Source organism: Petaurus breviceps, unplaced genomic scaffold (genome assembly GCF_028583685.1).
Source record: "Petaurus breviceps papuanus isolate PSGF00001 unplaced genomic scaffold, PetGlider_PUasm1.0 90925, whole genome shotgun sequence".
NCBI classification, from domain to species: Eukaryota; Metazoa; Chordata; class Mammalia; order Diprotodontia; family Petauridae; genus Petaurus; species Petaurus breviceps.
Genome location: NW_027187380.1, coordinates 5,132,124 through 5,147,115, shown reverse-complemented (window position 1 = coordinate 5,147,115; position 14,992 = coordinate 5,132,124). Strand labels below are relative to the sequence as shown.

General features: G+C 45.7%; 1 protein-coding gene across 4 annotated transcripts in view; it reads right to left on the bottom strand.

The window, feature by feature from the left end:
- The window catches only part of FMNL1 (formin like 1), a 57,720-nt gene extending 45,807 nt beyond the window's left edge, over positions 1-11,913 (bottom strand). For all 4 annotated transcript variants that reach the window (XM_069076182.1, XM_069076183.1, XM_069076185.1 and 1 more), the window contains exon 1: positions 11,617-11,913. In XM_069076182.1, the coding sequence (XP_068932283.1) occupies positions 11,617-11,745 (129 nt within the window). In that variant the 5' untranslated portion in view covers positions 11,746-11,913. The remainder of the gene's footprint in view (positions 1-11,616) is intronic.
- Positions 11,914-14,992: the final 3,079 nt, after the last annotated feature.

Sequence of the window (14,992 nt, the reverse complement as noted above, 5' to 3'; positions counted from 1 at the left end):
CTAGAGGTATCCAAGAGCAGGGGATCTGGGCGCATCAGGACAGCGGAGATCCTCTGAAAAACCTTGGTGGTGGTGGTGATTTGGTTGGTGGGCTGGGCCTTGGGGTCCCTCTATAACAGGGACCTGTGGCCTCAAGGCTGCAGGTTCCCCACCCTTGCTCTACAAAACGGGCCCAGTATATAAAAGAATTGGTACTTTGGGCATTCTTGCTCCCTTTCTGCCAGGCTTAACCCATCACCCTGGTAAAGTCCCTTCTGTTACTGTCAGACCTATAAATTCTTTCAAATTGTTCAGTCCAAATCTTCTGACCTCACGGACCTAGGACACCAGGCCCTTCTATCCTCCACCATCTCTCTAAGTCTATCTAAGAATCCTTTCAAACATCTCCAGATTGGTGGGGCTCTGGTCTCCGGTGGAAATAAGCAAGTTTTGTATAGAAGATGTAATCTGCAAAGCATCTTAATTACCTTAATGCATTTGCCCTTCACAACAATAAGTTATTCTTATTCCCTATTTTACAAATGAGGAAAGTGAAGCTAACAGATGTTAGAGATTTATTCAGGGTCACAGAGCTAATCAGTGTCTGAGGCAGGATTTGAACTTGGTTCTACCTGAATCCATGTGTAGCCCTCCTACACTCTAGCCAGACACATTGGCCCCCAGCTACACAGACACACAAACTTACAAATATACATCTCTCCCTTCTTTCTAGGTTCTTGTTGTTTGATCTTGAGTTCCTCCCTCTGGGTCTTCCACAGGATTGATTGGAAACAGAGCAGTACACAGTTGGACCAAACATCTCCCTGCTTTGGAATTGGAAAGGTGGAGGCATCCCTGCCCAGCCTGAGTTCTGAGCAAGATGCTCTCAGTTTGCTGCTACCAGGCTTTTTTTCTCCCCCAACCATGGCAGTATATAATGTAAAACTATCTACCTATGACAGTCCTGGCCATACCTCAGTTGTGGTGGACCCAGGAACTAGGCTTTTCTCCTACCCTACCCTTTACACAGCCCCAACGGTTAGGCCAAGGTGACAGTGGGCATTCCCAGGGAGAAAAGCAGAATTGAGATATCCAAGTTCTGCTATTCAATCAGCTTAGGGTCCTGGGAAAAGTACCAGGTGGGAGAATGAGGTGTGCCTGGAATTCAGAACTCCTAGGTCCAATTCCCTTGGTTCCAGTTTGAGTTTTTGGCCCTCTCAGTCTGAGGGTCCAGCAAACCCATACCCCAGGAGACCTATCAGATAGAGAGGACATCATCAGACATGACCACTAGAGGCCCTCTCAGTCTGAGGGTCCATCAATCCCATGCCTCAGCAGACCTATCAGCTGGAGTAGACATCATCCAGACATGACCACCAGGGACCACTAAAGACCCCAAGGCCAACCACAGCCTCATTAGCTCTGTTCACTCCTCACAAGATCCTCCTCCAATCTAACAATCCTTTATTATTAAGTGCCTACTGTGTACATCCTGCTAGATGGTAAGGATATATGCCATCATGAGCGTACATAACACCGGGCCCACGGGTATGTGCATGCTCATCCCTATCCCACTGAACTTCTCTCAGAGGACTTACTTAACACGGGCATCAAGGAAGAGAACACAAGAACATTCTCCCTCATATAAGGGTTAATGACAAAGGGAAGGAGCAAAAAGAGGAGTAGCCCTTATGGCATGCCTGGGGCTTTGCCACAGGGTAATGAGGGGGGGGTCCCCTGTGGGACAAGAGACAGAGAGGACCAGCATAGCCCCTCAGAGGCAGAGGGGACAGATGTGGCCTCATCCCCACTGCCCTGCCAGTTCATGGATTGTAGATTTAGCACTGGTAGGAGTTCAGAGGTTATTGACTCCAAAAGCCTCATTTTATAAACGAAGAAACTGAGAATTTAAGTGACTTGCCTGGGATCAAAAAGCTAGTAAGCAACCTGCCCTGTTTGTGCTATATTCTGGGTTGGGGGAAGAGGAGTGTGCCCCCGCACCAAGGCCACCACTCCAACACTGACCCTTTGAGGGTCCTACATCCTTCACTTCCTTCTCAGCTGGAGCCCACTGACCACCTGGCCCAGGGATCTGCTCCACTGGCAGCACCCCTACTTAGCAGGGACCACTAGATGAACCACAGGGCTCTCTCCCTCCTCAGTTTGCCCCTCAGCTAAATTGGCTCCATGCACTAGAGTTCCCAGTTCTGGTTCTGGGTACAAGTAAAGCACTTTTTTTGGAAGGGGAGAGATCCTTTTAACCTGGGGTATGACAAAGGGTTTCCTGGAGGAAGTAAAACTTTCAGATGGTCTTAACTTCAAAACAGTCAGATCTGAAAGAGGGGGAGGGGAATAAGTCCATTCCTGGCATAGGGATGATGTAAGCAAAGGTAGAGACAAGAGATGAGAACAAGGAACATGCAACATACTCTTCACTTGAAACTTAAGAGTACAAAATGAGGCAACAGTTTGGCTTATGATTTAGAACTCAAAATTTCTTAAAATGAATGTTAAAAATTGTTTTTACATGTAGTTGGGAAAATAAATAGTTCTTGTTTAAAATATTATTTTAAAGTATTATTATTTTAAATTATTATTTTTAAAAAAACAATTGAGCTTAAGACAGAAGAAAAGAACCTATCAGCCCAAAGATAATTAGAGTAATACTTTTTTTTTTATAGGCAAGAAATGGGAACAAACTGGGTGCCCATCAAATGGGGAATGACTGAACAAATTATGGTATATGAATGGAGTTGAAGGAAATATTATTGCCCCATAAGAAGTGTCAAAATGAACAGTATTAAGAGAAACCTAGGAAGATTTATACAAACTGATACATGGATACATGGCAAAGTAAACAGAACCAGGAGAACAATGTATACAATGACTACCACACATTAAGTAAAACAGTTTTACAAGATCAGAACTCTGATTAATGCAATGACCAGTCATGACTCCAGATGACTCTAATGATGAAGCATACTTCCCACTTCCTGACAGAGAGGTGATGAACTATACAGATACATAATGGGACATACATTTTCAGACAGCTAATGGACTCATTTGTTTTGCTTGATTATACTTACTTGTTATAGGGACAGAATATTTGTAAAACATTTTACAAACCTTAAAGCGCTATATAAATATACTACCTATTATTATATCATGGTTTATTAATAATTGATAGCATATGCTATCAATAATTCATAATATTCTGAGTTTGGGATAATCATTATAATTAATGATCATAATTAATAAAGTTTGTGAGGAGATGGTGATAATGAGGTGAAGAATGTTTTGAAAAGAAAAATAGTGAGGCCTAATTAAAATGATCCATTGACAGACATATGCTCTCACCTCCACTGCCCTAGCAGGTCATAGGATCACAGTTAGACCTAGATGGGGGCCTTAGAAGTTACTGAGAATAGAATCTTCATTTAATACATGAGGAAATTGAAGGACAAAGAGGTAAGGGACTTGAGAGGGTCAAACAGCTAGTAAATGTCCAAGCTTGGATTTGGACTCAGGTGTTCCTGACTTCAAGGCTATCCCTTTCTCCACTAAACCATGTGTTCTCTGCCATCCCACAGGGTGCCTCTGTGGACCCTTACTCTTTTTCACCCCACGATGACTGTGTCCATCCTTAATGTGCAGTCTCCACAAACTACATCTGGACAGAACAAAAGGCCCAGAAAGCCACATGTGTGGAGACAGCGATCTTTCCTTTGGGAATCAGAGGCAGAGTGCTGCCTATGTCTGCTAGAATTCCCCCTCCCCAACCCCACCTTTAGTCCCAGACGAGCCCCAGGTTCAACAGCTGAGAGCACAAACTTATAAACAATCTCTCCCTCCTTCCCTGAGGGCCTTCCTCTTCCTAAGGGGTAACCAAGAACATTAGAGCCAGAAGGGGACTTAAAAAACCATTTAGTTCCTCTCCCTCATTTAAACATTTTTTTATTTTTATTGATCTTTTATTTTTACATCCCTCTTATTTCCAAATCCATCCCTACCCCTACCACCCAGTAAACTGCCCCTTGCTACAGAATTTAAAAGAAAGGGGGAAAATGGGTTTGGCAAAAACAAAATAGCAACCATATCTGACAGTACATACAATTTCACAGACCTATAGTACCCCCCCCCTCTTCTGTAAGCAAGGTGAAAGCAAGGATTCCCTCCCTTGCAAGTTAGGTGACAAGAAAGTGGTAGTCCTGGAGTCCAAAAGACCAGAATTCAAATTTTATCTCTAATAATTACAACCCATGTGAACCTGAGCAAGTCACTTTCTGTCTGACTTAGTTTCCTTTACTGTAAAATGAGAATCAAAATAGCATCTACCACCCCATCCCCCCAGGACTGATGTGAGTATCAAATGAAATCATACTTGTAAAACACTCAGCACAGTGCCTGGCACTTAATAGGTAGGTACGAAATAAGTACCTTAATAAATGTTTATTCCCTATCCCCACTCCCTTATTTTCTAAGTTTTTCTCCATGGCTAATTTTTTGTTTCAATTTTTTTCTCATTCTTTTCATTTACACCTCAATCTTCTCATGTAAAGAAAGAGGAGGTGATTTGCCCAGGGCCAAACAGACAGCTTCTGAAAGGGCTAGGACCCCCCCCCCCCAATGCAGTGCTGAACCAGAGCTTGGCTGGAGACTTACATGAGCACATTAGAGCAGACTGAGAAACGTTAGAGGTGGGGAAATCCTTGGAGATCCCCTACCACAACTTTTTGCTTTTGGGAGGAGGGTGCAGGTAGGAGTGAGGAGGGGAGAGAGAAAAACGGAGCCTCAAAATCACTGGAGTCCTTGGAACAGTACAGGCCGCCGCTGTTGCCAAGGCAGCAGCCAGAAACCCCATGCTGCAATCTGTTCCTCCTTTCCCTTCCCCCACATTTTAAACAGCAGCACCCCACTAAGTAGCCTTAGGGATGGTAGCCCCCTCAACTGAGGGTGGGAAGGCACTATTTCCCATAGCTACACAGGAACAGGGGGCTTGGAAGGGCAGAAGACAGGTTACATGGAACTAAGGAAAGCAGAAGATGGTATCTCTGGGTTGTATGGCAATAATAATAATGATGATGATAAGAGGAACTCAAATAGATATAACATTTTGAGGCTTACAAAGTGTTTTTCTCACAGTAACCCTCTGAGGCGGGTAGTATAGGTATTCGTATTAATTAATAATTAGTATTAATGGGGGGGCATCACTCCCCCAGATGGTGGTTTCACCAGTTTAGGGATCTCCTGGTATGGGAAAACCTCTCTATTAATGCAAATCAGTAGCTTGTCTGTAACTTATTATCTTAGAGAGTTAGTTGCCTGGAGTACTGAAGGCATAAGGAACTTTCCTGGGATCACACAGATGATGTGTGTGTGTCAAATGTAAATCTTGTAACCAGATCTTACTAGGCCAGCTCAATATAAACTACACTGGGACCCATTTTATAGATGAAGAAACCAAGAATGATTTGCCCAGGGTTAATAACAGTAGTTAGTGCTGGAGCTGAGATGATCTTTCCATTATCACACCAAGGGATAATTCTCCACTGCCTTAGCTGGAATTGTGCCTCAAGAAGTCTGACCAGTGTCTGGGAGAGGGGAAGGGGAGTGAGAACGGTCCATGAGAAAAATGGGAACAAGAGAATTGACCAATGTGGACATTGCCATTTCCTTCTCCAGATCATTTTACAGATGAGGAAACTGAGGCAAACAGGGTGAAAAACAGGGTGACTTGCCTAGGGTCACATAGCCAGCAAGTGCCTGAGGTCAGATGAACCTGGGCAAGTCACTTAATCTCTGTCTGACAGTTCTCTCAACTGTAAAATGAGAATTGTAATAGCATCTACCCCCCAGGATTGTTGTGAAGATCAAATGAAATCAAAAGCTTTTAACACAGTTCTGGCATATACTAAGTACTTAATTAACGTTTATTCCCTACCCCCACTCTCTTATTTTCTAAATTTTTCTTCATGGCCAATTTTTCGTTATAATTTTTTTTCTCGTTCTTTGTGGATTTGGATTTTCTGGCCAGGCCATGTGATGGATGGTGAGAATCTCTCTAGGTAGCCTTGACCTGGCATGGAGGATAAGGGAGGAGTAAGGGGTGGGGGGACAGACAGAGGGAAGTGAAGGACAGAGAAACCTCTACCCACCAGGTTATTTTTCTTCAGATAACTTCCTTATCTTTCACATGCTTACTTCCCTGCCTCAAGAATGCCTAACGTTTTGTGACTGTAAGGGCTGGCTTCCTTCCAATGACCTGCCTTCCCTCTGTAGAAAAGAAGTTGGGGGGTGGCTAGGTGGCATGGTGAATAAAGGACTGGCCCTGGAGTCAGAAGGACCTGAGTTCAAATCTGGCCTCAGACACTTAACACTTACTAGCCGTGTGACCTTGGACAAGTCACTTAACCCCAATTGCCCTCCAAAAAAGCCAAAAAAAAAAATCTTCTCTTACTCCCCAAACCCCAAAAAGCTTATCTTAAACCAAGTATCAGACAGCATCTATTCCAGCATCAAGTGCCAGTATATAGGCCCTTCACAATGCACCTGGGCACAGCCCTCTAGGTAAATTTAACTTGCATGTCACCCCTAAAAGCTGCTTACTCCCACTGGTCGGCAGAAATGCTGAGAGAATCTCCAATCACTGCATGATCTGGATTCTCTCCACAAGAACGGAGCTGGCATTATACAGATTTAATCTGTACTATTCTACAGGCTCCTAGGTTTTCCTGTCTGTGTCCTGACTTCATCCTTCCACCCCACTCCCACCATCCTTAGTCATAACTGTTTCACTAGCTTGCTGTGTGACCTTAGTCAATTCTTCATTCAGAGCCTCGGTGTTTTCTCAACTACAAAAAGTGTGAAAAGATCTCTGGTCCCTCCCACTTCTGACAGTCTGGAGGCCTATAGATTCTATTATACAGGGAAATTCTAGGAGTCAGATGCCATTGCAAGAGGAAATCCCAGAGGGTTTTCATTCAAGTCCAGACTTGCTAGCAGTGTGATTTTGGGCAAATCACTCAATACTGTACCTCAGTTTCCTCAATTGTAAAATGAGAGGGTTGGACCAATAATGCCTCTATTTAGCACTCTAAAGTACTAAAGTCTATTCTGGCCTCAGACACTCACTAGCTGTCTGAGTGACCCTGGGCAAGTCACTTAACCCTGCTTGCCTCAGTTTCCTCATATATAAAATTAGCTGGAGAAGGAAATGGCAAACCACTCCAGTATCTTTGCCAAGAAAACCACAAAATAGGTTCATGAAGAGTTGGACTGAATAACAACAACAGAAGTTACACATAAGCTATAATTTTTCTTCTTTCAGGGCAGCTAGGTAGCACATTGGATAGAGTTCAAGGCCTGAAGTCAGGAAGACTCATCTTCCTGAGTTCAAATCTGATCTCCGACACTTACTGCTGTGTGACCCTGGGCAAGCCACTTAACCCTGTTTGCCTCAGTTTCCTCATCTGTAAAATGAGCTAGAGAAGGAAATGGCAAACCACTCCAGTATCTTTGCCAAGAAAACTCAGGAAAAAACTACAGAACCTCCAAATGAAGTTAGGAAAAGTTGGACATGACTGAAAAATGACTGAACAAACTGAATTCTGTATCTATAATGACCAATAAGACTATACTCTGACTCACCCCTTGCCATTTTGGGGAGGGGGGGCTCTCAAGGAAGAATATATGTTGGTGGATAATCTCTCCAATCACTAACATTTCTCTCCACTGCTACCACCGTCCACTGCCACCATCCACAAGGATCTAAGGCTTCACACTGTGAATCTGTGTATCCAGCAATTGGCTCCATTTACCATTGAAAGAAGTTTTACAAACAGAATCGGGCAAATACATCCAGACAATAAAATCCTAATGCATCACACTAATATCAAACATTAATAATTTCTGGTTCATTCATTGTTTGGAAAGATCCATGATACAGCTCTCCACCACTTAGGGCATTTGATTTAATTTCACTGTAGTGAGTTGCATGATCAGTCACTAAGGCTACCAAAAGATCCACTTCTGATCCTTGGGGGCCAGCACAAGAGTGATTTAGAGTAAAAGGGAGAAGAAGAGGGGGATCACTAGTGTGGATAAGATGCTGTGGTCCAGCTTGACCCCAAATATGAAAAATTATCCCCCTCCTTTGATGAGGTGTGGGGGTGAGAAAGAAGGGAACAAGCATTTATCAGTTGCCTACTATGAGCCAGGCACTGTGCTAAGAGCTTGACAAATGGATCTCATTTGATCCTCACAACAACCCTGAAAAGTAGATGTTATTATGATCCCCATTTTACAGATGAAGAAACTGGGACAAGCAAAGGTTAAATGACTTGTCCAGGGTCACACTGATAATAACTGTATGAGATCACATTTGACCTTAGGTCTTCCTGATTCCAGACTTGGTCCTCCAATCTACTCCATCACCCACATTCCTTGGGGCAGCTCTAAGTCTGGGATATGGAATATAACTTCAGAGTTTTTTGATATGTTGTCTAGTTTTGCAGAACTTTTTTTTCTTTCTTCATACTTTACAACTCTCTGGGATGGAGTAAAGAGAGGAATACAGAAGGAAATGTGGATGATACAAAAACAAAATATAGCAATTAAAATTTTTTTTCAAAAAAGATTATGTCCCACCCTCCCCCACCCCCAGCTCTGTTGAAGCAAATGTTATTACCAGCTGTTGGTTCCTGGAAAGGCATTGTCAAAAAGCATTAGATATGGAGCAAAAGGGCCTGAATTAAAGTCCCAATTCAGTCATTTACTGGTTATGTGATTTTGGCAAGTCATTTCCCTCCCTGGGACTGTTTCTTCATCTGCAAAACCAAAGATTTTTTTTCCCAATGTGTTGATCAGTTTTATTGAATTTTTTTCTCTTTTTCCTCTTTAAAGAAAAAATGTTTTGTTTTGTTTTTTGTGATAAGGGGATGGCTCTTTGGAAGGGGAAGGAGAGAGGTCAGGGGTAAAATCTAGGCAATGTAAAAAACAAAAGTTATCAATTACAATGCCTTTTTTTAAATGGAGTTGAAACTTGGCTCTGGAGAAGAGTTGGGAAAATAAGGCTTTGCAAAGGGGGGAGCTGTAGATTTGGAATATTGTACCAGATGTCAGAGACAGTTGACGTATTTGTTGAATGACTTTTCTTCCTCTTTCTTTTTTAATCTTTGTTTACAAAGAATGGTTGCTGGGTAGAGGAGATATATATTCCAAAATATAGGTGATGTAAAACCAAAAGATTTTTTTAAAAAGGGGTGGAGGTTGGTCAAGACTGGAAGGTTTCAAACTACTCTTGGCCCTAAATCTGAGATCTTAGCACTTGGGTGTGGTCTCAGACAAATCACTTAACTTCCTAGTAAAAAGCAGCATAATACTTCTACCTACTTTGCAGTACCTACCTACTTTTCTTTTCTTAAGAAAAGAACTATATAGATGTGAGCTCATGATTATTCTCCTCATCCCAGGATTCACTGGGAAATTCTCCTTCCTGACCTCCCCTGCTTCTGACTTTATCCCTACTCAATAATCCTACTCCCCTAGAATACTGTGGAGAAGAGGGGGGGAAATTAAATGATCCATCCCATGACTTGTTGATAAATGGGGGTAGGGATGGGGAAGGGAAAGGTGTGAAACACTGATCTCACAGGACTATAGAATAAGAACTATTACTGGAAAGAGCTTTAGAAATTAAATACTCAATTACTGAGTGAATGAATGGAGAAGCTATAAAAGAAATAGAAGAGATGCCTCCCAGCATTAACATTGAGAGATTTGGGGTTAATTGGGAATTCCAGAAGATCCAACTCCAATCCCCTCCCCACCACATATCTACAAATAAATACTCAATAATCTAAAAGTGGTTGGTTTCACCCTGACAGCCCCTAGGCCCAGCCCTTTCAGTTTCCTCTTGTCCAGAAAGAATGTGAGCAGAGAAAGATGAGGAAAGTCAAACACTGAAGGCATATATATATATATACACATGCATATATATATATATATATGTACATATATATATACACACACACTCAAGATCATTGAAGTAAGCTGCTTCTTTCGAGGCACTCTTGGGAAGCTGTCCATGTAGGTTGTGGTCTAAGCATTAGCACATGTAGACTGTCACAGGCTAAGTCCCTGAAGGGGGTAACCACATTACTGACAAATCCTACCCCAAGCTCAACTATATCCAGACATAATCCCATTTCTTCCTTCCCTCAGTCCCCCATCAATCCCATTCCCTCAGGGAGAGGAGAGGAAGGCCAGGTCTCCAGCAATTGGCAGCTCAGACAGGACCTAGGAGAAGTCAGCTTGGAGAATCATGTCACCCTTGGAAGGGACCTCAGAGATTATACAGTTAGACCTAGAAAGGAAGTCATCTAGCAGCAACCTTCATTTTACAGATCATAAGAGGAAATTGGGGCTCCAGAGACAAAATGACTCTTGTCCAAGGTCAGACAGGTTAGTAAGGAGCATTCAAGTTCAGACTCTGACTTCAAATACAGTATTCTTTTTTTTTTAATCACTTTGATCTTTATGTCCAAACAAACAAAAAAAATTTTTTTAACAGATGAGGAAACTGAGACCCAAGGTCACATAACTAGCAGCAGACCTGGGACTAGAATCCAGGTCTGCTTACTTCCAGCCCCAACACTGCTGTCCAGAGGAAGCAAAGGGAGAACTGAGAGTAGATCAGCTAGCTCCTTCTCTGGAGTCTCTCCTCTCCCCACCCCACTCCCACAATCTCCTTTTACCAGATTTCTGGGTCCCAAGCTTTCCAGGGAAAGTCTAATTTTCCTTACCTTTCTACTACTCAGCACTCCCCCTGCCAATCCCTGGCTGCCAGCGTTATCCCTAAGGCATCCCTTATCTCTGCTTCCCTACCACAGATAGGTGCTTACAGACACCTTCTGACTTAAGAGTCAGGGTCTGCTTCCTACCCTCATCCCTTCAAAGGCAGAGAGGAGCTGGCCTAGATAAAGGCTCCCAACCTCTCAGATGGAGGGGATGGGGGGAGAGGAAGAAGAGCCACTCCTCCCCGATCCAGGCCCAATAACCCGGGACACCCACCAGCCCCAACCTGATCCCAGACAAGTATAAATGAGAACAAACACCCCAGCTAGAACGCCAGCTCCCAGGAGGGTAATATCAGTGTCGGGGTCGGAGATCTGAAGACTTTCTCCCTATGTAACCCTTTGCAGCCCATGGCGCCAGCCCAAAGCTAGCTTCTGGCATTGATCTCCTCCGACCTGCCTAACGTCAGGGAGCTGGGTTCGAAAGGGAGAGAAGCTAGGACCTTGCTCACGTTCAAAGGCACCAAGACACAGGGATGGATACCTGGCTGGGGGCGGGGGCGCGAGGGTGGGGTGGGAGGGAAGGATTAGGTCCCCTCCACCCTGCAGTGCTCCAGGCAAAGCAGGTGGGGAGTGTGATGGAGTCAAAAGTCGGGAGAGGAAACAAAGTTTGGGGGTGAGGGTGGGAAGCGAGGGCAAGGGCTGACCTTGACGCTGACTCACTCCCGCAAGGGACCCCTCTCCCCCCAGGTCACTGATATCCTGGCGGCCACAGAACCCCGCGCAAGAGAGGGGAGGAGACCCCAGCGCCCTCCCCGGACCCCCCACATCAGGGCGCACTCACCAGGACGCGGCTAAACCTCTCCTCCAGCTCTCCGGCCCCGGGCATCGGCTGCTTTGGGGCGGCAGGCTGCTTGTGAGGCAGGGCGGCTGCGGCCGGGGGGTGATCCCCGCTGCCCGCCGCGTTGCCCATGGTGCTGCCCACCCAGCCCGCCAGACGCCTCAAGGGTCCGAAATCCAGCTTTCCGGCAGGTGGGGGCTCCAGACCTGCAGAGATGCCCGGGGGCAGGGGCTCTGGCGGATGGGTGTCTTGGAGGCCCCCTGCGCTCAGTCCATGATGCCCGGGGCAGGCGGCTGGCAGCTGGGGACCCTGGGCGCCGCGGGCGTCCCGTCCAGGCGGGCCCGGGGGAGCGGCGGAGCGCAGCCGGGCGGGCGGGGCGGAGGAAGTCAGGCTGCGGGCGTCCAGGCCGGGCCCCGAGGGCTGGGGCTGAGGAGGGGGTGGGGGCGGCAGGAAGCGGCGGAGGCTGCCTGCGCCGGCTCCCCCCTCCGCGATCTCCTAACTTCTGGTCTCGTTCCCTTTACGCGCAAAGCCAAACCGCATTTCACTGCGCACCCAGCCCCGGGGGGGCGGGCGAGAGAGAGGGCGGGGGCCGAGGGGCAGGGCGCGGCCCGAGAGGAAGCCCGGACCCCGGGGCCGGTCCCCAGGGATGGGAGCGTGGGGCACCGGGGAGCCATGGCCCGCCGGTGGGGTGGGGGCGTCCGAAACCGAATCACCTGCTGAAGAGGGAGCAGGGAGCTGGGCGGCCGAGCTGCCGCTGTCGGCTCGGGCGGCGCCGCCTCAGGGTCCTAAAACCTCTCTTTGCTCTGGTCCACGAGGGGCTGAAGATTGGGAAGGGGGGCGGGGACTAAGGGCAGGGGATGGCACGTGCGAAGGGGCATCCAAGGCCTGAGGAATGGGGAATGGGGAATGGGCGGGAGAAGAGGGGGAGGTTGGGACCACCAGCTGAATGAGGAGCCCTCTGCCTGTGCCCGCTTTCTCTCCCCTTGCCACTCATTTCCGAGATCTTTTGGGGACCCCTTAGGAGGAGCACAGATGCAGTAACCTCTTTCCCATCCATTGGGGGAGCCCCTGTGGCAACCATGAGACCCAGAATGGAGTGCCTGCTTTGGGTCCCAATCCCTGGGATCCACTGCCTTCTCAATCTCAGCTTCATAGGATGTCTGTCTCTCTTCCTTCAAGACAGTTCAAGCATCACCTTGTTTCTACTGACACCTCCTCATCCTCCCTAATGCGATTGTCCTCAATACCTCATACTGCATGCACTAAGATTTTGGGCATTCTTTGTATTTATTTTGTTCTTACCTATATATGTATATATCTTCTCTAAAGGATATAAACTCTTTCAGATTTGGGATTCTCATTCATTCTCTTTCGTATGTGTAACTCCGTAACGTAACATAGTGCCTGACCTTAAGGAGAGGCATAATAGCCAGTTAACAAGGGTTTAGTAAGATTTATTCCATGCTAGGCATTGTGCTAAATTCTGACAAAAAATACAGTATCGTTCTCCAGGAGCCAATGGGGGAGAAGAAGATGCAAATAATTGTGTACATACAAGATATATACAGTATAAGAGGGAGGTCATCTCAAACAGAAGCCATTAGCGGTAGAGGACCTCCCCCTGAAAGTGGGGTTTGAACCAACTCTTGCATGAAACCAGGAAGCAGAGGTGAGAAGGGAGAGTATTCTAGGCACGGCAGACAGCCAAGGAAAAGGCATGGAATTGATTGATTAATTGATTGATTGATTGATGAAGGTCAAGACTGCCAAGCTGCAGAGCAGAAGTAGGAACCAACACCCAAAGATAGGTCACAGCTGCCTACGCTGACTAGAGCATTCTTTTTCTAGCAATTGCTGCTTTTCAATCGCCCCAACTTAGTCCAGTTGTAATTGGTATTGGGTGGGAAGGGAATGACGGTGCAATTCTGCCTTCGGTCTCTCATCACTCCAGTCCTCTCTCCATTCAGCTACCAAAGCAATTTTCCTAAAGCACAGGTATGATCATGTCACCACTATCACCCCAATAAACTCCAAATAGTTCCCTATTACCTCCAGAGTCAAATAAAAAATGCTCTGTTTGACATTCAAAGTCCTTCATAACCTGGCTGCCTAGTACCTTTTCAGCCTTCTACACCTCACTCCCTGACCAATACTCTTCAATCCAGAGACACTGACTTCCTGGCTGTTCAATGAAGAAGACACTCCATCTCTCAGCTCCAGGCATTTTCACTGACTGTCCCCCATGCCTGGAATGCTCTCCCTCCTCATCTCCTCCCACTGGCTTCCCTGGCTTCCTACAGTCCCATCTTATACAGGAAGCCTTTCCTAACCCCTCTTAGTTCTAGTACTTTCCCTCTTTTAATTATCTACTTATTCCACGTTTGTACATATGTTTGCTTTTTGTAAATTCCCTTAGATTGCGAGTTCCTTGGGGATAGGGACTGTCTTTTTCTTCCTTTTGTTTCCCCAGTGTTCAGCGCACTACCTAGTGCCTAGTAGGAACTTAATAAATGTTTATTGACTCACTGGGGGATCCCAGGACCCCTGCCACGACTCCTGCTACTCATGCTGAAGGTAATATGGTTTATAAGACCCAACTAACTGGATTTGGAATCAGAAGGATCTCAGAGGCCATACAATTCAAGCTTTATCTTTATCATACCTCCTCCTCTTTCCCCCCACCACTTACTACTAGCCACTGGCTACATCTAAAAATCTCTGTTCTTTCTCAAGAAAATGAGAGGATTTGATTACTCTACTAAAGTCCTACACTGATACTTCAGCTCTCTACCATGAAGATGACCCAATGGAACAATAAGCTCTGACAGGTTTGACCAAGTTGGAAAGCTTAATGATAATAACTAACATTTATGGAGGACCTACTATGTGCCTGATGCTGTACTATACACTTGCCAAATATTCTTATTTGATCCTCACAACAATCCTGGGAGGTAGGTGCTATTATTATCCCCATTTTACAGATAGGGAAACTGAGGTTAAGTAGCTTGCACAGTGTTATACAACTAGTAGGGTGTCTGAGGAAAGATTTAAACTCAGGTCTTCCTGACTTGAGGCCCAGTGTTCTATCTACTGTATCACCTAGCTTGGGGCAGGAGTTGTGAGTTAGGGTCTAGCCTGCTCTGTATGTTGTCTGAGGACCAGCCCACCTAAGTTCAGATAGGGTCCTCACTATGATGGCCACAGGGCCATGTTTTGGTTTGTTTTGGCCCATCCATGATGTAACAGAGAAGTTGTCCTCTTTCATGGCCAGAGGGAGGATCCACACAAATGAAACTCAGTTCTTTGACCATTGAGAGAACTTTCCCCAATGTTCCTTTCAGGTATATATTCTTTCTACCATGAGTAATAACAGGGAAAA